Here is a 25,409-nt window from a genome sequence, read left to right as displayed (position 1 = left end):
GGAAGAAGGCGTGGTTGTGAACCGATTTCACCCATATTTCGTACATGTCATCAGGGTGTTAAGAAAATAATATATACCGAATTTCATTGAAATCGGTTAAGTAGTTCCTGAGATATGGTTTTTGGTCCATAAATGGGCGACGCCATGCTCATTTTCAATTTTTAAAAAAAGCTTGGATGCAGCTTCCTTCCGCCATTTCTTCCGTAAAATTTAGTGTTTCTGACGTTTTTTGTTAGTCCGTTAACGCTTTTTTAGTGATTTTCAACATAACCTTTGTATGGGAGGTGGGCGTGGTTATTATCCGATTTCTTCCATTTTTGAACTGTATATGGAAATGCCTGAAGGAAACGACTCTATAGAGTTTGGTTGACATAGCTATAGTAGTTTCCGAGATATGTACAAAAAACTTAGTAGGAGGCGGGGCCACGCCCACTTTTCCAAAAAAATTGCGTCCAAATATGCCCCTCCCTAATGCGATCCTTTGTGCCAAATTTCACTTTAATATCTTTATTTATGGCTTAGTTATGACACTTTATAAGTTTGCGGTTTCCGTCATTTTGTGGGCGTGGCAGTGGGCCGATTTTGCCCATCTTCGAACTTAACCTTCTTATGGAGCCAAGAAATACGTGTACCAAGTTTCATCATGATATCTCAATTTTTACTCAAGTTACAGCTTGCACGGACGGACGGACAGACGGACGGACGGACAGACGGACGGACAGACGGACGGACAGACGGACGGACAGACGGACGGACAGACAGACATCCGGATTTCAACTCTACTCGTCACCCTGATCACTTTGGTATATATAACCCCATATCTGACTCTTTTAGTTTTAGGACTTACAAACAACCGTTATGTGAACAAAACTATAATACTCTCCTTAGCAACTTTATTGCGAGAGTATAAAAAGTATCGCCCGTTAGCATATAGCTGCCAATACACACTACGGAAAGAAGAGCCTGCATAAAAAACTTTCTCATTTGACTAGTTATCATAAAAAAAATTGGCATGCATTCTTGTCTAAGACAATGGTGCAATTTCTGTAGAAATTGTTCGAGTCCGATAACTACATCATACAAACCGACCGATCAAAGTTCTTAAAATAAATACAAAAATTAAATGCCAAAGAATGTTCTTTCGAATGATAGTAAACATTGTCCATTAAATTTGAAGTCTCTGTGTTTTTGGATCACCCTTTATATCTATCTACAATATTCAAGACTATCATAAACTCAAAAAATCTTAGATACGCCGACAAGTGTAAAATACCAAAATCAATCAAAGTTGGCCAGCAAACAGTTCGCGACACATACATTCATACACACTTGCACATCTACTGTATATACTTAGGATCGACTGACATACTAACCTGGCGTCACAAAGGCAACAATGCCGATAATAGCGTAGCATATTGTGAATATCGCCCAGAGCACAGCTATGGCCTTTGAGTTGCGTATGTATTTGGTGGCATAGAGATGCGTCGTGTCCACGTACTCGATCTTTGTGCCCATTTTTCCACACACTCACACACAAGTGTTGCTCCGCGCTCACGACTTCACTGTGTATTTGACTGAAAAGCATAGAAGTTGGAAGTAAGTAAATATTTGCTACTATTTTTCGGTTTTATTACAAATAATATATAAATATAACAACTTTTTGCACACAATAAAAAATACACTTGTGGTTTTAATTAAAAATGGCACATCATTAAAAAGTCCAGCGACATAACAAACACTAGGTAAGGCCTGCTGAAAGCTTGTAGTTGATATTTTAAGCCGCTTATTATTTGGTGTGGAGCAAATGGTATTTTACGGTATGAGTCAGTTGAATGACCTTAAACGCTACCAGAGTTGCTTGCTGATGGCGATTTACTTGAAAAATAAATTATTTTTAGTATTTTTTGTCTAGCGGCTGACATTCTTTGAAGCCAACTTGCAACTAATTAATCACAGATTTGCCTTAAAAACCTTAGAAATTCGTTAAGTGTTTTTTTTAATGGCTGTATAGGTGTTTATACTTATACTTTATATAAGCGTTCGCGATTCGAAACTTTGTTTTAGTCATTAAAAGATCTTCGTTTAAAGAAAATATCGAAATTTTTATAATGGCAATTGTTGAGTCAAAATATTTCATACTGCACACAGAATTGCTTTTGTCAAGGAGGAATTCAGGATGTTCCATAAAGACCTTTCTGGTTGACAGTAAAGCTCTTGAAAAGTAATATTATTCCTTCAGGCCCATTGGAGTCGATTTATTGTTGACTGGCTATGGTCCAAGGCCAGTTTTATAATCTGCAAGCCTAAAGTTAGAAAAATTAATAAACTTCAGGAAAATAATCACTCAAAAACTGTCGTAAATATGAAAGATTTAAATTTTGGTTGTGCCCTACACTCCCTTGGTTATCTATAAGCTGCGATGCACATTTGGCTTTGAGTAGAGAGCAGTAAAATGCATACCTGGGACTACTGGTTCTGTTAATCCTAAAGCTAATATTGTCAGGTGTTGGCAAAACTTTATATAAAAAATGTTCCGAAGAATTTATTATTCGTTATTCGACAAAATTATGAATAGATCAACATCATATTTTGTATTTGATTAACATTTTATAGACTAAAGGTCATAGATTCAGTTAGTTTTATTACTATAATATGCTAAACATCCGAGAAATTTTTATATTAAAATCATTCTAGTTAACTTAAAATAGATCAATGTCATATAAACTCAATCAAACGGACAAAATTTAAAATATTTAAGTGAGAAGGCGAAACATTACTAATATAAAGGAGCGCAAATTCGGTGTGGAAATCATGGTGAGAGAGAGACTCCGTCGCCGAGTCCTAGCATTCACTCCGGTAGATGAACATCTAGCCAAAATCCCCATCAAAACGAAATTTTTCAACACATCGCTTATTTGCGTCTACGCCCCGACGGATGAAACATTCCCAAAAGGGTTGAGACTGATCGACTTCGCCGGTCCCCGAAATATAGTTATCAACAGTACTAGATTCCAGCATAGGAAAATTCATCAAGCATTGTTGACAATCATAACTTCGAAGTCGTAGATAATTCCTCTATCTCGGAACCATCATTTACACCATCAACAACGTCATCGTCAAAATCCTACGCAGTATAACTCTTGCCAACAGGTGCTGAGTAGGCAATTGAGAAGTAAAGTTCTCTCTTGATGAACAAAGACAAATAAACTCTACAAGTCACTCATCATCCCTGGCCTGCTATATGGTGCAGAGGCATGGACGATGACAACATATGATGAGTCAGCGTTACGAGTTTTCGAGAGAAAGGTGTTGACAACGGCGAACGACTACCAATTGAATAACGGTTTTAGGACGCCTAAACGTACTATAAGCCCTTTTTATTATACTCTCGCAACAAAGTTGCCAAAGAGAGTATTATAGTTTTGTTCACATAACGGTTGTTTGTAAGTCCTAAAACTAAAAGAGTCAGATATAGAGTTATGTATACCAAAGTGATCAGGGTGACGAGTAGAGTTGAAATCCGTATGTCTGTCTGTCCGTCCGTCCGTGCAAGCTGTAACTTGATTAAAAATTGAGATATCATGATGAAACTTGGCACACGTATTTCTTGGCTTCATGAGAAGGTTAAGTTCGAAGATGAGCAAAATCAGCCTACTGCGACGCCCACAAAATGGCGGAAACCGAAAACCTATAAAGTGTCATAACTAAGCCATAAATAAAGATATTAAAGTGAAATTTGGCACAAAGGATCGCATTAGGAAGGGGCATATTTGGACGTATTTTTTTTGGAAAAGTGGGCGTGGCCCCGCCCCCTACTAAGTTTTTTGTATATATCTCGGAAACTACTGTAGCTATGTCAACCAAACTCTATAGAGTCGTTTCCTTCAGGCATTTCCATGTACAGTTCAAAAATGGAAGAAATCGAATAATAACCACGCCCACCTCCGATACAAAGGTTATGTTGAAAATCACTAAAAGTGTGTTAACCGACTAACAAAAAACGTCAGGAACACTAAATTTTACGGAAGAAATGGCAGAAGGAAGCTGCACCCAGGCTTTTTTTAAAAATTGAAAATGGGCATGGCGTCGCCCACTTATGATGACAATTACGAAATATGGGTGAAATCGGTTCACAACCACGCCTTCTTCCAATATAACGCTATTTTTAATTCCATCTGATGCCTTCTCTGTATAATACGAGTATATACATTAGGAACCAATGATGATAGCGGAATAAAACTTTACACAAATACGGTATTTGAAAAATATGTAAATGACGGATAATGAAATCTCGATTATCACTTTATCATGCGAGAGTATAAAATGTTCGGTGACACCCGAACTTAGCCCTTCCTTACTTGTTTTTCTATACCCTGAACAGGGTATATTAAGTTTGTCACGAAGTTTATAACACCCAGAGGGAAGCGTCGGAGACCCTATAAAGTATATATATAAATGATCAGTATGTTGAGCTGAGTCGATTTAGCCATGTCCGTCTGTCTGACTGTCTGTCTGTATATACGAATTAGTCCCTCAGTTTTTAAGATATCGTTTTGAAAGTTTGTGAACGTCATTTTCTCTTCAAGAAGCTGCTCGTTTGTATTTTCTCGAAATTTGGTATAGATTATTTTCTAAGGCAACTAAGTAATCTCCGATAAATTACGTAACAGATGTGAATAACAGTTAGTTTTTAATCATTATATTGTTGTAATAAGTATGCAAAAAATAGCGTTTAGACCGAGAGGAATTCGCCAAAAATGCTAATATATCAAAAAATCGCATACTAAACGCTAACTAACACTTAATAATAACTTTATTAGGTCAGCACTTTCTCAAGCAATAATACATTCAAAATTGCATTGATTTAACTCTGCATTTTCATTTAGTGATTTAGCAAAAACAATAAACTTTCAACTTTAAATGCTCACGGCTTTTCACTTAATCGATTAAAAATTGATTTCTAGCAATTAATAACCACCACCTAGTATTGCGACCATCCAAAGCTTAGCCAAACGGGCGATGTACGAAAAAAACAAAAGACTTAAGCAACGAACCCGCTGCCACATAGCCACTGAAATGAGGTGCAAACCATGTGAATGCCAGACACATACATTTAAAGCAAGATGAACGTAAACATATTTCCGTTAGCCCATATGCAGCATCACTTAGCGCTTTCCATTAATCAAAAATCACGAAAAAAACATTGAAAACACGCGTTCAACACGAAAACACTCTCACTTCTGTTCCAAAATGATATTCGCTTTTTCAACGAGTTTTGCAAGCGCAACTCAAAAAAGGTAATGAGTAAATGAGAAAATGAGAAAAAAATGCCAGACAGCATTCTTTGGCCGCGCATACATATCTCCTGCACATAATCGACCAGATAAAAATGCTACGTGATTCGCACAACTTTTTCGACGCGCAAACATTTTGCTTTATTTTACTTTCTGCATTTTGCTGCTGCTTTTCAATTTTGCTTTTATTTGTTTATTTTTTTTATTATGTTACTTTGCGTCAGCCGAAAATGCACGAACAATTACAATTATGCGCTAAATAGATCTAGCACACCTCATATTTACGCGCTCAGTTATATACACATATATCTATATCGGTATACATATATATTTATAAGCACGGCCTTTCAGTCTCTTGTGCATGTGTGCATATGCAAACTCACATACACACAGTCACATGACACTCAGGGTTCATGGCGTGGCAAATTAAACTTCTGCACCGACTGCTCTTGCGTAGTCAATAAAAGTGAAAAATACTACTGCAGTGCATAAAATCGAGAAAATAAACCCATTAACGAACGCCAATTTAATTGTTAAGGTCGTTTGCGTGCTCTGGCAATACAACAACAAATATATTGGTTTAACATATAGCCGATGGCGAAAAAAATTTAAAAATATTAACAATGGAAGCTGGAGCAACAATACAAGTAAGAGAAATCATGTTGCTAAAAAACATTGCGAGGCATAGACGGCATTGGAACAACTTATCTGGAGGGGGAAATTTTAAGTATTATTATGACAAAATTTTAAGTCAATGTGGACATAAATAAATTGTATGCAAACTATTTTCAGAAATATATCTCATATTATATCTATAAATACACCAAATGTCACAGCATTACACACTGAAAGAGTTGTCGATGGTGAGGCCGCAGAACCTATCGACTTTCGTGTTAAGCGCTGCCATCTTCAAAGATGACTACTTTACACGAACTGCGATACGGCACTTCAACTGTCTTAAGGCACTTTAAAAATACCCTCTGTCTGAATATTAAATACCCTGAACAGGGTATATTAAGTTTGTCACGAAGTTTGTAACACCCAGAAGGAAGCGTCGGAGATCCTATAAAGTATATATATAAATGATCACTATGTTGAGCTGAGTCGATTTAGCCATGTCCGTCTGTCTGTATATATACTTTGAGACACTTTTTAAGATATTGTTTTGAAATTTTGCAAACGTCATTTTCTCTTCAAGAAGCTGCTGATTTATCGGAACTGAGGATATCAGACCACTATAACATATAGCTGCCATACAAACTGAACGATCGAAATCAAGAGCTTGTATGGAAAACTTTCACATTTGACAATCTATCTTCGCAAAAGTTGGCACAGGTTATTTTCTAGAGCAACAATGTAATCTCCGAAGAAATTGTTCAGATCGGTCAACTATAGCATATAGCTGCCATACAAACTGAATGATGGGAATCAAATGCTTGCATGGGAAACTTCCTCATACGACGATATATCTTCACGAAATTTGGTGTGAGTTATTGGTCATAGAAATAGTGTAATATCGGAAGAAATTGTTCAGATCGGCTTACTATAGCATATAGTTGCCATACAAACCGAACGATCGGAATCAAAGGCTTGTATGGAAAACTTTCGCATTTGACGTGATATCTTCACGAAATTTGACATGAATTACTACTTAAGGTAATAACATAATTTCCGACAAAATTGTTCAGATCGGATTACTATAGCACATAGCTTCCATATAAACTGGACATATAGTTACTAAAAGAAAGGGTATATTAGCTTCGGTGCAGCCGAAGTTAACGTTTTTTCTTGTTTCGTATAAAGTTTGATCCCAATTTGTCAAATAGTGTGTGCTTGCCAGCTGTTCGTTTCGCCACGAAAAGTCTCTCAGTGTCTCTTTACCATTAAAGAACCAATTTAACAGAGAGTTCCTTTGAAATTTTGTGCTTATGGATCTACTCAACACATTTCGGTAAAAATTTTTTGGGTATGAATCGCATCAAGGGTGGCCTCATACCAAAAGACCTAAACCTTTTCCGAAGTCCAGCAGAGGATGTTTGACAATATAGCTGATTCATATCTGAAAACTTTAACTAAATGCTGGCATGCTTGTATTAGTTCAAGAGCCTATTTTGAAGTCGATACGAAAGAGTTTTATTACAATACTTGAAGAAGTAGGTTTTTACATATATTTACATACATATTTATACATTAGGATGTTGCAAAATTTTTTTTTTTCAATTCTTTCTCTCTAAATGTTTCTATTTGATGTAAAAAAAATCTTCACTATGCTTCATCTTTGCATTTTAGTACAGAAAATTATTTTTCATATGAAAATCTAAATTTGGAACTTGAACATTTATTGTTGTAAGTATGGAGAGTCGGCCTCATTATTCTTACATATATTTTACTTATTACCAAGAAGCTCAGTTAATTTGATATAAAGAATAACTTCTGTCGGGTGATTGAATCTAAACAATTATTCCACAAAACCCATAACCGCAAATGAATGATTAGAAAAAAGTCTTAACATACCAAACTCCGAATAAAATTTGAAAAAAAAGCATATTCGGCTTACCACGTCTCAAATTTTTAAATGCCACTAATAATACTCAAAGAGCTTTAAATTCGAAAAAACCTCGAAATAGCTTAGATCTGTGTAGGTATCTCTTTAAATGCTCAACATAAAGGACGAATATTTACCCAAAATATTAACACAGGAAAAAAAGATTTTTTTGTAGAGAATGGTTTAGTTTGGTAGAATGGACTATAATCTTGCTGAGTAAAAAGTGGCCCCTGCCATCTCATCTGTGATAATGGAGATAGTTAGAGCAACTTCCGTGTACATGTGAAAATAAATATTTTAATAAAAACAAAACATGTCTTTATTATAAAAATTTCAGGTACTTGTGAGTTTTCTTAGACTGAGCTCACTCATCAGATAATACTTAGCATATATGTAGTATCATGTCATAAATATTACTTTGACACCAAAATTGATTGAGTTAGTCTAAATAATAGCCAAATATTACTCAAGTCACTACAATATATTATATTCAAAGGTATATATGCGAAACACCTCTTTAGCTACGCTTCTGCAAGCACCAATATAGTTGTATGTGTGTATATTCCCACATCATTGAATTTGTTTTGTTACATTTGTCTTGCAAACTTTTGACATTTCCACTCTTCTAAATAGTGATGCAGTCGAGTTAAAAATAATAATAATGACAAAAGGTGTGTATGGGCTTCGAATGGCGGCTGATTGGACAATCACTATGGCTTACTGCTGTTGTTGTATAAGCGAGTACATTGCTTCAAAAATACCCGCATTTTAGTTTTAATATATTTTTGAATATTATTAATTGAGTTTCTCATGGTAACCTACATACATACACAGTTGGACTTCTAGATATAAGAATGGAAAAAAATATTATAGATATTGACATGAAAATTCACATTTGAAAAAAAAAAATTATTTGAAAAAAAAAAAAAACTACTTGTATTTTAGGAGAAAAATATTTGATTTTAAATAATTTTTTTCTAGCTAAAAGCTAAAATTGTATTTATGCTTGTAATTATCGAATGTGAATATTACTTGCCATATATGTATATTTTTTTTTTTAATTTTTAACAAAAAAAAATTTTGACACAAAACAAACCCATTTTCCAAAAACATGTTTCTGCAAAAAATAAATATATACTTGAAATATTTTTTTTCTGATAAAAAATATTTAATTTAATATTTACATTTGCACTATAGTATAGATACGAATAAAACTGTTAAAAATAAAAATTTTGAGAAACAAACGTAAAATCTTAAAATTTGGCAATTTCTTAAAACACATTATATATACATACATATATATGTACATATATACAGCATTTGATTGGCATTTAGCAACGTTTTTCTTTTATAAATATTTAAGTAAGAAAACAAATCGCAGCGAAGCAATAAATGAGGCTGCTTATTGCAAACGATGCTAAAATGCATTTTGCTGCATTTTGTTTTCACTATTTTCACGTACGCATACACAGGTCTATATATATAAAACCATGCAAGCATCTTCATATGTATGCACATTATTTATATTGGCATTTAGCACACAACCACAAGCACAAACACATAAATATTTGTACATGAGTTGTTAGCATTGGCGGAGTAAAAGCTGAAATTGCATCAACAAAAAAGGAAAGGGAGCTCACTTGACCCAATTTTTACATATGTACGCTCATACTGAACTACCAACAGATATGTGTGCAAACATACATACATATTTGTAGGTAAACATACTTGCATATGAAAGCTTTTACCCTTCTACTTTGTTGGTGCATCGCCCATGAATGCTTTTCACCAATATTTTGTGGCTTAAAAAGTGCACTTCTCAACTAATTTCGTACTCGCTTAAGACTTTAAATACTTTACTATTCTTTCACCGACAAGCACTTACTTCCTTTCTATGTTTTTTTTGTGTTTCACTTCGCTTCTCTCAGCGACTTTTCAACTGCAAATGTACTTTAAGTGAAAATTATGCTTTTTTATTTCTATTTCCATCGTTGGCCATTAAACAGGCGTCAGATGTGTGGCAGCGCTTATTTGCAGCGGATGTGGCCACTTCAGCTGCCACTGTCTCCGCGACTCTTCCAATTGCGAGGTTGTGAGCTTTTACACTTATTGCTGTGTCATACTTTTATTAAATCAACTTTCATTATTTTTCTTCTTTACATACATTGTACTTACTTTTTACAGTCAAACCGCGTTGAATGGAACCAATAAAGTTTGAGTATTAATGCGAGTGTTTTCAAGTGAAAGCTTTCACAGTTGCAAAATGGAAAGATACTTCAAGTTAAAAAAGCTTACAACCTTTATTTTTAAAAAGAGTTTTTAAGAAGAAAAATGCTGCGATTCGAAAAAGCTCGCAAGCTTTCTTTTTAAGAAGAGTTTTAAAGAAGAAAAAAATGCTTCGATTCAAAAAAGCTCACAAGCTTTCTTTTTTAGAAGAGTTTTATGAAGATAAAAATGTTTCGTTTCAAAAAAGCTCGCAAGCTTTCTTTTTAAGAAGAGTTTTAAAGAAGAGCAAAATGCTTCGATTTAAAAAAGCTCAGAAGCTTTCTCTTTAAAAAGAGTTTTTAAGAAGAAAAAAATACTTCGATTCAAAAAAGCTCGAAAGCTTTCTTTTTAAGAAAAGTTTTAATGAAGAGAAAAATGCTTCGATTCAAAAAAGCTGACAAACTTTCTTTCTAAGAAGAGAAAAATGCTTCGACTTAAAAAAGCTCACACGCTTTCTTTTTAAGAAGAGTATTGAAGAAGAGTTTAAAAAAAGCCGTTAACCTTTTTTAAATCGAAGTACGCAACCCTTTCTTAAGCTTTTAAAACGCTTTTTAAAATAACGAATTGGTTCTTGAATCGCTTAATTTATTTAATAGTTGGAAGCTTCTATCGTAATTTCTCTTAAAATCCGGCGAATTAATATGATTTAAGACTACTTTCTTCGCTATAATTTTCTGAAAAGGTTTGGCAACTCTTTTAAGAATTCTACTTTCGATAGTAAAGATATTTATTTAGCTTTTATTCCTTGAATGCTAAACTCTGCTGTGACTTTCTTCTGACATGTTTTTCAATATCTGATTGTAGTTCCAACCCATGTTAAAGGATTATTGGCAGTTATAATTAAATCAATATGAATCTCTCTAAAAAACTAAATCATTTGTCTTTGATACACAAAGAATGGACACCAACATATGGAATCTATAGAACTGATCCAGTAGATTTTGTGTGGTTCGAAATACAATTCTTGAACAAAAGAAAGCTGAAGCCAACAATTTCACTAGGTGCAATTGTGCTTTAACTTTGGATATGGCTTCCAGCCTAAGCTAAACCCACAACCCATTATGGGATCTACACACGTCCAATAAAATCGAGTTTATAATATTATAATACATAATATTTAATTTCAGTGAAATTGAGAAAGCTTATACTCCTTTTACAATGGTTTAAATTGTGGAAGCTTTACAGTAAAGCTTTTATAACTCCACAAAGAGTAATGTAAACAATTGCTGTGAGTTTCTCATATGGCGTAAACACAACAAAAAGGCGTCTCGACGCATTTCAACACATTTATACAATTATGCGGCTGCTGCTGATGGTTCAATCAACGCTCCCTGATACGCGATGTCAAATAATAAGCAAAAAAGAAAGTTTCGATCATGAATCGAATGGTAACTTCAGAAAATATTTATTTATAACATCTATTTCTTAAAATATTTAAAAAATAATAAAACCAAGAGAATAAAATTCGGTTGCACCGAAGCTATAATACCCCTTTCCGCCTCATCGTGATAGTCCGGATCATTTTCAAGTTCTTGCTCATCCCAATTCACGAACATACGACAAGCGTCTTCAATTCTTACGTCAATTTGATCTTGTAAGGATGTAGGCCAAGATCTTTTCGCAAAATTCGCCACAACGACGTCTAAATTCGGTAGGGAATTTTAATAATTTCAACTCGTTGTTGGATCGTACATATACATTTCTACGATGAAATAGCAAACCTTACAGAAGAGAAATGTCAAAAGAGCGGAAAAAATATGGCGTCGTTTACAGGCCCTATTGGTCTACTTTTGTAGCGACAATATTGAAAAACTCGTTACTTATTCCGACTCACATTTTTTAAAGGGTTGGGCCAGTCAAGGATTAAAAAAAAATAAAAATAATAATTTGGCTTAAAGTCCCTTTTCTTTTCTTCATAGATTTAATTTTGAAAGTTGCCAACTGACCCAACTCCTAACCAAAAAAGTTGTATTAAAAAAAAAAATAACTTAAAATATTAATTTTTGAAATTTGCCTGACACATAACTTTTATTTAGAAGAAAAATTGCTTTTTAATATGAAATTTTTACAATACTTTTTTAAGTGTCATTACATTTTGCATTCGCAGCTTTTAATGTTAAAAAATTACGATGTTTACAAGCACTTATGCGTTATGCTTTGCTTTGCTTTGACGAGGCGAAATTACTATTTACCCAGCTTTTACACGTTTTTATGACAACAAAATGCTTTCAGTGCAATCATCATTACAGTTTGGAGACAATCAACTTTTAACCAGCAAACAGCTTTCATCGCAAAAACATCGCAGAAATTGCACACCCAACCAGACGCAGGCCGACTGACCAGACACAACAGCCTCTCCGACGCAATGACGAGACAAATAGCCAGACAAATTTAATCAGCAGCCAACTAGTCAGCTAACTCATCAGACATTCGATCAACCAGTTATCGAGCAACACCGCGCCTTGAGTGATCCAACGAGCAAAACACACGGCTGCCGATCGATCAGTCGCCAATCAAGCGAAACGCAGCCAAGTAACGGCGCACTATATATACATATATACACACAACTATCGCCTTGATCGGGAAAAAATTGATCGTCGATCGGGAAAAAATTGCAATCAGCAATTGTTGCGCCACATTGTGGGATGCCACTGACGCCGCCTGGCGTTGGCTAATAATAAATGCTGTTATTTTATGGCACGATCAGCAGCAACAACAATAACGACATAAATTGACGGATGATCGCTGTGGTCCGGTTATGCTGGACAAAATCAAAATTCATAAGCGTACTTAGTACTTTAGTAAGTGAGTAGAAATGCCTTAGTAAAACAAGAAATGATGACAAATGAATTTGCGCCATGAATTCGCTGCGAACGCTGCGAAACTCGTCTGGCAAGCTTGTGCGCACACTCATAGATTTGTAGGCAGTAAGGCAACAATCGGTAAACTTTACGAAAATTCCGATTACGCTAGTAGTTGAGTGTTTGCATGCAAAGTATTGAGGAAGTAATTGCTTCAATGACTGGTAATTTGATTTTTAATGAAATTGTAATTACAGCTGCTTTCTCACAGAGTAGTAAAATATGCTTAACTGTTTATATGTATACATATATAAACATACATATGTACTATGTAGGAGCATAATTTGCCGCCCGCTTGTAGCGGTTTGCATAATTTGCACTCTTGCGGGCACCAGATATGCGCCACTTGATCTACGAAAGTGACTCACCGCAGAATGGCGACTGGCTTTTGCATGCGAATTATGCAAGAATGTTGGGAGTAACGGAATATGAAATAATAAACGAGTATGAATTTGGTGGTATTTTGTGTTTTATGACTTGTATGGATTATAAAGATTTATGGAAAATTTTAAATTATTTATATGAGAAAAAATATAAACAGGTTGTTTTCTATATAAACAAGTAAAGAAGGGTTAAATTCAGGAGTAACCGAACAGTTTATACCCTTGCAACCTGCAACGATCAAAACTTTGTACGCAACGAGAAAACCTGTTAACTTCGGTTGTACTGAACCTATAATACCATTCACAGGTGCATTTTTTATAGCATAAAGGAGTATATAAATATCTTTATCTTGATTCCAATCATTGAGTTTATATAAGAGTATTATGCTCCGATCTGAACAATTTCATTGGAGATCAATTAAATGGATATAAGGGGTGATCCATTTCGAAGTTCACCACTTTTTTAAAGAAAAAACACAGAAACTTTCTTTCAAATATTTTGGTCGTGGCTACGTCTCAGATGGTCCATCCGTTAAATCCGATTTTCGATTAATTACTTGAGCATTTGGCCTGTAACTGGCGAATGACAGGCGTGATGTTTTGTTCCAAGCCCTGAATCGAAGCGGAATCGTCTGCATAGACTTTCGACTTTACATATCTCCACAGGAAAAGGTCTATGATTCTAACGGCCCACAAACCACATCAAACCGTTGTTTTTCTGGATGAAATGGCAACTTTTGAATCTCTTTATGTTGCTCTTCGTCCCAAATACGGCAATTTTACTTATTTACATACTCATTGAGTCAGAAATAGGACTCATCGCTGAAGAAAATTCGGCTCGAAACCATTGGATCTTCTTGGAGCTTTTCAAGAGCCCATAGAGTGAAACGATGTCGCTTGGGAACACCGAGCGGCTTTAGTTCTTGAACAAGCTGTATTTTGTACGCGTTCCATATGTCAGCCCGAGTTGCTACGACCAAAAGCAGGATCGAGAAGGACGTCTCCGAGCCGTTCGCATCGAACGGAACGAGATTTCAGACAAGGCGACTTCCTTTAGTGCAAGTTCTTCAATCTACTCTTGGAAAAAATAATTCGTGCTGCAGAGCTAAATAGAGAAGATACAATCTTCTAGAAGAGTGTACAGCTGCTGGCCTTAACAACCGCGCCGTTAGTTCTGCTTTCTCCGGAATGGATAAGGAAGCGAAACAAATGGGTCTGGTAGTGAAGTGCTAGACGAAACATCTCCTTGTCATCAAACAAACAGTCGTCGCATTCGCGACTTGGCACTCACGTCACTGTTGACAGACATAACTTTGAAGTCGTAGATAATTTCGTTTATCTTGGAAACAGTATTAACACCAACAACAATGTTAAATTCGAATTCAAATAACTCTTGCCAACCATGTGCTACTTCGGACTGAATAGGCAATTGAGAAGCAAAATCCTCTCTCGACGAACAAAGCCTAACTTCTACAAGTTACCCATCATCTCCGTCCTGCTATATGGTGCAGAGGCATGGACGATGACAACATCTGATAAGTCGCCGTTACAAATTTCGAGAGAAAGTTTCTGCGGAAGATTTATGGTTCTTTGCACATTGGCAAACCGCGGATGGAACGATGGCCGGTACGAGATATACGACGACATTGGCATAGTTTAGTTCAAACAAGAAAAAACGTTAACTTCAAATTTGCTGAAGATAATATGTCAAAGGTGCATTTCTTACAAGAACTATGTGTTCAGTTTGTATGGAAGCTATATGCTATAGTTAATCGATCTGAACAATTTCTTCGGAGATTACATTGTTGCCTTAGAAAATAATCTATACCAAATTTTGAAGATACATTATCAAATGTGAAAGTTTTCCATACAAGAACTTGATTCCGATCGTTCAGTTTATATGGCAGCTATATGTTATAGTGGTCCGATATCGGCCGTTCCGACAAATGAGCAGCTTCTTGAAGAGAAAATGACGTTTGCAAAATTGCAAAAGGATATCTTAAAACGGACGGACGGACGGACGGACAGACAGACAGACAGACGGACATGGTTAAATCGACTCAGCTCAACATACTGATCATTTATATATATACTTTATAGGGTCTCCGACGCATCTTTCTGGGTGTTACAAACATCGTGACAAACTTAATATACCCTGTTCAGGGTATAAAAATGTTTATTATCTTATTAAATTCTACAATACCTCTGGAATATTGTCCTAAATTTTCAAGTTGATCCGAGTAATAGTTTCGATATAGCCTTAAGAACTTGAGCTCTCGAAGCGTTGGCTAGGCTAAGAGCGCCGTTTTTAAACGCGTTTTTCTCGAAACTGTGTTTTTGAAGTTCGTTCCTATTTCCAGTTTTTTTTTCGTCCAAGTTCTGAGTTAAGGTTTCAACTAGAATACGTATTTTTTCACTGTAGATGATCCTGTAAGGAGTCATCCTGCCAACGCGGGCTTGAGTTTAAAATTTTTTTTTCAATAATTTTAAAAGTATTTTGTTAATAGTGTATCTTTGTAACAATAAAAAATTCTAATAAAATATATGAGAAAAAAATTGTTGAAAAAGACTGTTTTTTACCCGAGGAAACCCATGTAACCCCTCAAATAAGTATATTTATCATATCACAAAACTGTAAATGTCTACGGATTTTTTAACACTTGTGATAACTCTTGATAACTATAATTTCAGAAGTCCTCTGCCTTGAAATACATAAATATTATTTTTTTGTGCTTCAGTTAATTAGCAAAAAATGTCTGTTTAATTCACATTTTTATTGCTTAATTTTCATAAAAACTTCACTTTGTCGGTAATTGGATCTGCTTAAGTTGCAAAATGGAGAGCAAAACACAAAATGCAACTGTATTTGGCACAAATGTGCTCGTAATTACATAACAACCAAGTGGAATGTGATATTATATTGTATAAGAAAATATATACTCTGATATGTATGTGTACTATTGCAAGTGTGTTGGTGTTATTTTAGATTTGAGTGCAATTTGATATGTTAAAACATTAATTAGTCTATATTAGACAGCAGCAAGTAACATAAATGTCTTTCGTTAGTAGTCGGTGGTTAATTTGGTGAGCCAAAGTGGATTAGTTCCAAATTAAACTTTTTTATTAACTCGCTAAAAGCAGAGTTGTACAAGGTCTTTAGCTGGGTGGCTGTAATTGAATTTGATGTTTTTACTAATTCTGTAAAAAGGCAGCAAATGAAGTGGGATTGATTTTTATTGACGTTTTTATAGTAAAACCAAAAACATTTGTAAAACAAATTCCTCACAAATCTAATTAATGGATAACTTATATGAGACCACATTCTTTTGAACAGACAGACAGATGTTATAATGGACTTCATCGGCAATCTTAACTTTATATTATATTATAACATGTTGGATATATTTCCTTTCTATATAGTATACACATTCATATGCTTTGACCTTCTCCTCATTTTTATGACAATAATATTCTGAAGTTAATATAAATGGAGTCTCGGATGAATTTCTGATTTCATAAAAACATTTGATGGTTAAAAAAACTCTCAAGTCTTGAGGGAATCTATCTATAAAAAAAACCCTTCCGATTGGCCGTCTCTTTATCACAGTTTTCCTTTTATGATTTATAGAAGAATATATTCCAATAGAGCGAGGTAAAAGCTTTGTGAACCAGCTTTGAAAAGCTCAAAACTTTTACAAAATAGCATGAAAGCTTGTTGAGTTTAATATACTTTAGTAGAGAAAGTTGAAAGCTCTATGAGCAACTTTGTTATGCTTTTGTAGAAGAAACGGAAAGCTTTTGCAAATTGGGATGAAAACTCCATTCATTTAGTCACTTAGTTATGCTGTATTAGAAGACGCTGAAAGCTTTTGCAAAATGGCACGAAAGCTCATATAGCATTTTTTAGAAGAAGTTGAAAGCTTTGCAAAATGGGTTGAAATCTCAGTGGGCATTTAGTAATGTTTTTTTTAAAATAAGCTGAAAGCTCAGTAAGTCAGTGTATTAAGCTTTTATAAAGTGGGTTGAAAGCATAGTTAGCCAATAGGGTATGTTTTTGTTGAAAGAGCTGAGTTTTTTCTAAATGGGAAGAAAACTCTGAAAGCCATTTAGTTATATTTTGTAGAAGTAGCTAAAAGCTCAATGAGTCACAGTTTGCTGCTTTTACAAAATGAGATGAAAGCTTTTTATGTCTACCACGATTTTGTAAAGCAACACAAAAGCTCATCAAAAAAGTTTGTTACGATTTTGTAGAGTATGGTGAAAGCTCCATTTTTGTACAAGAAACTTAAAGCTGAATACTTTGGTAAAAGTAGCTGAAAACACAGTGAGTCACAATTTGTTACTTTTACAAAATGAGATGAAAGCTTTGTAAGTTTGTGTCGATTCTTTAAAGCAACAAGAAAGTTCACCAAAACAGTTTGTCCAGATTTTTCGAGCTTGGTGAAAACTCTGTTTTTGTATAACAAACTAAAAGCTTAGTGAGTTATACTTTGGTAAAAGTAGCTGAAAGCTCATTTCATTCTGAATTGAATGAAAGCTTTTTATGTTTGCCACGATTTGGTAAAGCAACATGAAAGCTCACCAAAACGGTTTGTTACGGTTTTGAAGAGCATGGTGAAAGCTCCGGTTTTGTAGAACAAACTAAAAGCTTAGTGAGTTATGCTTTGGTAGAGCGGTATATAGTTTTCTAGATTGCTAAAGTATTAAAAGAATGCAGAAGACCCAACATTTTCACAACTTGTGGACAAAAATTCAGACAACAAAGCTACAAAGACACATCTACACAGAATTAAATTGTATTTTTCAGCAACCAAATAACCTTAAATCACGCCGCCATCAAAATGCTTTGTTTCACTGTCATCGTCTACAACTTTTTATAAGTCCACACCTCGAGCGCGTCACACGCAGCACGTAGCCCAACAATTAGCCGTACTGAGCGTGTGAACTCGCTAAGCTTCCGTTACAAAAGTGTCTTTAATGTTTTTATGATGGCACTTAATTATTTGCCGTATCTAAGACACCACCAACGACGCGCGGCGACTTGACGCTGCATTTGTAAGCAACCAGCCAGCCAGCCGGCCCACCGACTACCAGAATAACAATAACAGCAAATAAAATGTTACAAGAGTAAAACAAAGCGCAACATTATTATAAGACGGTATTTATAAGCACTTAAAGAGTTGGTTTTTTTCTAGTATTTATTTCCCTCGCGCGTTGATGCAGCGTGGCGCCAAACGCTTGAGTTAACAGCGGCAAGCAGCGGTTGAGGAAGCGGCGCATGCGCAGTGGCAATTGAAGTACGCGTTTCATGCTACGAAGTATAAAATGAATTGTAAGTTATTTGCTGGAGTTGTTGTTGTGGTAAGTGGCGCGAAAATAGTTTACTAGTTGTTCGTCCATTCTCATCGCTACCACCACTTATGGGCAAATGAACTCATGGTTAACTGAAGTTCGCATTTCTTCAATGTTTTGGCTTGAATTTCAAGCGCTCACAAATATGTTGAAATGTGGATCATATTGCCCCAAATGTAGTAAATGGAAAATGCAGGAAGAAACAAGAAGTAAAATCATGCAAGCGAAATGAAGAATGGTTCGAATAATACCCTTCAGGCGGGGTGTTTAGTTTTTAGTTTCAAATATAATTGCCGACAAAAATATGATGGAACGAAACAGAAAATTAATTTATTAACTCTTTCCACTCCAGCCTTTCCAAAAAACCGGGAAAAACGGCCAAAAACTCAAAAATTAGATTCGCAAGATACTACACCAAAATATAGAAATTCTGTTACCAAATGTTATCCAGTTTACTTAAATTAACAAATTTAAATGAGGAAATGTCGAGATCAGATGGTTCACAGTATAACCAGAATATTCACTTTTTCTCCCAAAAATATATCAAAAATAGATTCACAAGATACTACACCTGAATGTAGAAAATCTGCTACCAAATGTAACTCAGTTTACTTAAATTAACAAATTTTAAAAGAAGAAATGTCGAGATTACATGGCTCACCAGAAGATATAATATTAGTACTTATAAGGAACCGATAGATGATTTACTGGTGTGATAAAAATAGGTGACAATTCCGAATAATAATAGCTCAGAAAAGTATCGTCGTCTTATTCGAGATCATCCGAGGATCTTTTACTATTGTGTTATCAAAAGTTCATAACTCAAGTCATAATCATAAAACATATTATTAAATATTTACAAAATCCACAAATCAAAGTAGGAGTTATCACTCAATATCTCAACAGTGCAATTATAACATGTAGGGTATACCAATATTTTTGATTACACCAAAGAAAACGACTGGTGCGGATGTGCTCTACCGGATTCCGCTCATAATGGTCAAACAGAAAAAGTAGAAGCGAAAAAAGAAATTGCCAAACCTTGTCTAAACCAAAATATAAGCATTCGTTTTGCTTGCTTGCCATTTCTCCCTTCTTCTTTTTTAGTCGCTTTTCATTTCTCTTGATCGAAATATTTAAATGTATACTTATATTTATAGTTCCTTTGTTCATTTTCATACTTAATTAATATGTATTTTGTTGTTATTGTATTTTACTAACTATGTTATTTTTTTCTCAATTTTGGACAGATTTCTCTTTTGGTTCTTGGCAAATATTTGCATATCTTTATTTATTACTATGGATTTCTGCTGAAAGATAATTCAAATCTGTGAATTTGGATGTGGGTCAAGCCATTTTAGATTGTAAGGGATGACCTAATCAAAAGTAACCCCAAATATGACTATATCAAACTTGAAAAAAATCAAAAGGAACCAAACTCGGGTTTGGGGATATCTTGAAGTAAATAAAATTGAGTAACCATAAAAATACCGTTGCAGGCAAGAGATTATAGGGCTTTGAGCTTGAGAAAATTAGATTCGCTGATCGCGTTAATTACTTCTATGTTAAATATAAAAAAGATATCAATCTTCCCAAGACGCCCAGTCTGAAACCTCATTTAGTAATAATCAGCTTTTTGCCTTTTTCAACTGAGTCCCAGAAAACTTGGGCACCTTTACACGGTTGGGTAGAAGCTAGGAATGTGGGTTAGAGGAAGAGTCTTCTGTATGGAGCTCTACATCAAGCTTAGCTTTAGGTTACCGGACCACTGTAGTGTTTTTCAGACGGAAGTGGCTACTTTTAAAGTAGCTGTAGACGTACTGCTCCGAAGTACAGGCTCGTTCTGGGAGATGAACATTCACTACGACTGCCGTGCGGCAATACAAGCAGTGAGCTTGCTAGTTGTACATCAAAGTTAGACAACGAATGTGTGTCCTTACTAGAAATAGCATCAAGCTATGTACTCATTATCAAGTGTCTGGTCATAGCAGAATCGCTGGTAACTGCCAGAAAGAGGTGACATCTTGTGCCGCACACATCAGAAAGGCAACAAGTTGGATCTTCGACTAAACCTAGCACTGGACCCATGAACCTTGCGTGCGCTTAGCAGGCGTTGGTCGATGACCAGCTTCCATGCGGACTGAGGGATCATTTTGACCATAGAACGCAAGAAATATACTGAGCTGCTTGCCCTTAGCAACCTTCACATTGCGGTATTCGTAGAAGTTGTATTTGTTGTAGCGCCAGGAAGAATTCCTGAACTAATTTCGAGGCATCGTGCCAAGCTGAAAGTCCTTGGCCGTATCTAAATCCGGTTCCGTATCGGCTACTTAGAGCCGACTGTCGTGGGAAAGGATTCATAGGAGTTCTTTTTAGACAATAGGTATTCATATCAAAGTTGTATATGAGAAGGTGAAGTGGAAAGATCCAGGTACTTTCTCCGACATTGTCCAGCTCTTCCTAAATTGAGAGTGATACATTTCAGCAGTCATACCTCCGACGAACTAGGAGACATTTGGTAAGCTCAAAGCGCTTTGTCATTTTATGAGGATCTTATTATTACTTATATAGAAGAATTAAGCACCTCAACAGACCGAAGTCCTAAGCTGTCCTAATGAAATACCAGTTAGGATCGAGCTCTTAGCCTAATCTAACCTACACTTATAATCAACTTTGAGACGTTCTTTCTATTTCGGACTGACTCTTCAGTGTTTCTGATTACAATTTTAAAGGGAAAACGTCATACATAACATATTAGGTAAGGATTCGTAAGTTGTAATTGATCCAACCGTTATTGTCTCGCAAGTATTATAATATTTGCACTACCTCCGTCGGCAACCTGGAACATCGTTAACCGTTCTGAAATGGCTGGAACGCTTCAAGTAACTGCAGTTGGATTGAACTTCTGAGGACATAGAGATTGTAGGAGTAATAACTAATAATTTTTCATAAAAGTGGTTGTGAGAATTCTTCGCGGACAGAACTCAACGTTAATTTGATTTCAAATGGGGTAATCGCAATGACCAATTATTGACCAAGTTTAGGGTTGGATATCATAGGAAATCACATTTTCTGTATAGTTCGGCTTTGTAGACCACCGAAAATCGGTCAACTTTGACCAAACTAAACTCCTGACCAGTTAGAACTAATTGGAGCGATAACTGGTCACTTTTCTTAGAACCTCTCATAACGGGAAACATGAAAACTGTTGGCGCATTTTTAAATCATTATATTTGCGGAAAGGTCTGTTGCTTGAAAACAACCCACTGACGCCGGTCCATGAATAGTCACTTTGTATCTTTCATCCGAGGTACTCGCATGCGCAAAACCGCCACCGACTTCCCCGAAATATACACAAATCAATAGCAACTTGTTCATCATTGTTGCCAAATTCTCATGCTAAGAACACATTATGACTTCTATGGTTATATCCGCTTTTGTACGTGATTTCTAAGCGCTTGAGTCGTGTTGTGAAACTACACCGCACCCCTTGACGGAGTGCGAGTAGACTGATTTGTTTTCATTTTTCAGCTGTAGAGAGTTTTGTGCAAATTACTAGATCACGTTTCTCATGCTGGCCAAATACAATGCTTATCTAGCGGCTATATACACAAATACATACGTACGTTAGACTATTTGGAATTCGAACAGTCAATGTGTCGCTGATAGAGTCTATAAATGTGGTTAACAACAACAAATGCGGTCGAAAAACGAAATAGGTACAATAACAATAAAACAGCAAGTCTTGAGTTACAAACTAAAGCGAACTTGTTAATAAATTATGTGGATGTACATGCGTCAAGTATTCGAGTGTATGCATGGGTGTGTGTGTGTGCAAACAATGGGCGAAGACCAAACCACAAGACAATAAAAGAAGCTGAGATTCTTCTTGGGTGAAGTAAGCAACTGACAAGTAGGCATCCATCGCATAGTAAAATCTGCTATAAATAAATTCACAAATGGACTTCGGTACATACATATATGTACATAACGTATGTATGTATGTACATATATAGAAGTGTATCTACATACTTGTTCCCACTAAAATATTTTAACAAACGTCAGCGCGCTACTCGCTGTTCTCTATCATTTACCATTCTTATTCTTTTTTCCTGTTTTTTTCTTTTTGTTTTTGTTTTTGTTTTTATACGCCGCAGTTTACTACCTGTTCGTCAGGTTTTTCTTGTTGCGAAAATAGCTACGCGCCACATTTCTCTGGCATATCAGTTGGCTATTGTTTTGTTGCAATTTTCTAACACCCTTTACACATACATGCATATATAAATATATGCATGTAAATAATTGTGTATACAAGAATCTTAAATAAAAATGTTTTCATTTTCAACTATTATATGCCTTATCCTTTCATTCAAATTCCATATAGTCGATTATGCAGTTAAAAGCCATTACCCAACTGAAATAACAAAATGCCAAAAAAGCACGTTTCAATCACTAAATTAGTTCAAAAGCCATATAACACCTTTAGTATTCACACAGTAACTGAAAATTTTTTCGTAACTCGCTCTAACTTACTTTTAGTCTATATGTAGGTATGTATGTAAGTATGATCAGCGTCGTGCACAAATGGCATTTGCCACCAGAAAACGCGATTAAAGCAGAAAAACGCCGCAATGCGAGTAAAATATGCACCGAATTTGTTTATATTCACTATGTAAGTATATCCATGCAGAGCATTATGTACGTGTGTATCTATTTGCGTGAAACTTGCTTTGGCTTTTGCCTTTTGATGACTTTTTGAACGTCACCGGTGGTGTCGCATTCGTGTTTCTCCACTTGCACTCTTGCGAAATGCACAAAATATTGCAAACACTATATTTTTCGTATTTTCCTAAGAATTACGGATGTCCGCACTGCAATGTAATGAAAAGTATGCTTTGCTTTCTTCTTTGAGTTAATATTTGGTTAAAACAAAAAAAAAAAATATAAAGACAATAACGAATTTTCACAATTTACTCGAACACATGATCGTCCGCGCAAGACGTTAACGCAAACCGACGACTTTTAGTAACTAAACTCTTGGCTGAGCTCACAACTTGGCTTGGAGCGTGGAGCTGGCGATCGGTGCTAACTTTTGTGAGCGAGATATGGCTCAAATGAAACCATTTGTATATGCATACATAGGTATGTGTGTGTCTCTCATGCTCAGCAAAATATTTGAAATTTGAGTTATACGTTGCCAAAATGGGCAAAATGCAATTGTCAAGGCATTAAAAATAAATAAATATTAAATATCTTCATATTTTTTTATCTTAACTTATTTGTTTTTATTTATTTATTTATTTTTTTATTTGACTGCCAGAAGCCGATCCGAAAGACACTGAGTGTTATTTAGGAATAATTTGAGTGAAATTTATTTTTGAGTGAGAATGAAATACATACATACACACATATAATAAAAGTAGAAGAATGTGCAACAATTCGGACTTGAATTTTGGATTTTCAGACGAAGTAGATTTTGAAATTATAATGAAATTATTACATTAATTACATTTAGCTAACAGCTTCAAGTTTTTAGTTACCGATCTCTATTCGGCAATAATACTCTAGCTTACCAACATCTTTAAGGCGCGACGCAACCTCATTAAATATACTTTAATATAAAATATACTAACCGTAGAGAGTTCTTTAATCCTTAGAACGTTTGAAGATATACATATGTATGTATGTATGAATATATTACCGAGTTTTAACATTCAATAAACTGATTTTTTCTTCTTAGTTCATTCAGCTCCTTGAGTAAAATAGGACCTCAGAAGTTTGCTGTAATGCTGTAAAAAAATTACTTGAATATACTACATATGTTTCTGAGATCTTAAAAGTTTAAAAAATAGTCAAGTTTAAAATATCCATTTCCTGTCAGTATATAAATACATGTAAATCAGGCTTACCTTCAGTTCCAATTTTTTCTGTTATTAGAAATACTTGTTGATGGGACGTGAAAATTAACCAATTCCAATCTTTCACAAACTTTCGAAATACTGTACTGAATTTGTGGTGGTTGAAGGTTTACTTCGACAAGTACACACTACAAAAACCATACGTCGAGCCACCGCTTCCACTCTTTTAGCGGGAACACATTCATTTTATAAAACAATAACCTCAGGTATAATGCTAAGGAGCATCCGATAACTTAATGGAACTATGAGCTCTTTAAAGGCATTTCTATAATTGGACTTGGTATTTTATCAAACCACACTAATCAACATATGGAACTTGATGGATCCAGTAGATATTGAATCAGATAATATACAATATTTAAAAGAATTTTCATCAGCTGCTAGTTCCTGCCAAATGAATTATAACTTCCGCCATCTTCCTCACAAATACATACGTTTTTGTTATTGCTGTATTAGCAAACAAAATTCAAAGAAAAATTTTATGAAACACGATATTTTTGACCGCAACTTGTTTTAAGATCATATATTTACACTGACACGACACTAGAACCTATATTAATATTTACTTTATTTATATTTACAATGTTCACACAAAATAATTCAACTAAATTCATGCCAAAACTAATTAAAATCAATTTCAATATTTTGCCCATTGGCATGCTTAATGGCAACACTTTCTTTTCTAAGCAACACTGCGTTTATTGGCAGCACTTTGTATTCGGCCAGCTGTACGAAATTGAACGAAGCATTTCAAACGGTCGTTTCGAATTCAGCCGATTGGAATACGTAAA

The 25,409-nt window shown here is 35.1% G+C and overlaps 1 protein-coding gene across 3 annotated transcripts in view; it reads right to left on the bottom strand.

Moving 5' to 3' along the window:
* LOC126762230 (LHFPL tetraspan subfamily member 3 protein) overlaps positions 1-24,380 on the bottom strand; it is a 32,082-nt gene extending 7,702 nt beyond the window's left edge. For 2 of the 3 annotated variants that reach the window (XM_050478821.1, XM_050478823.1), the window contains exons 1-2: positions 23,234-23,714; positions 1,374-1,574 (exon numbers count right to left, since the gene is read on the bottom strand). In XM_050478821.1, coding sequence (XP_050334778.1) covers positions 1,374-1,515 — 142 coding nt within the window. In that variant the 5' untranslated portion in view covers positions 1,516-1,574; positions 23,234-23,714. Of the gene's footprint in view, positions 1-1,373; positions 1,575-23,233; positions 23,715-24,333 lie in introns of those variants that run through there. The other variant, XM_050478822.1, reaches the window with a different exon arrangement.
* Between the last annotated feature and the right edge of the window lie 1,029 nt (positions 24,381-25,409).

This window comes from Bactrocera neohumeralis, chromosome 6 (genome assembly GCF_024586455.1).
Source record: "Bactrocera neohumeralis isolate Rockhampton chromosome 6, APGP_CSIRO_Bneo_wtdbg2-racon-allhic-juicebox.fasta_v2, whole genome shotgun sequence".
In the NCBI taxonomy this organism is placed as follows: Eukaryota; Metazoa; Arthropoda; class Insecta; order Diptera; family Tephritidae; genus Bactrocera; species Bactrocera neohumeralis.
Note: the sequence above shows the minus strand (reverse complement) of the source record. Positions and strands in the feature narration are given on the sequence as shown.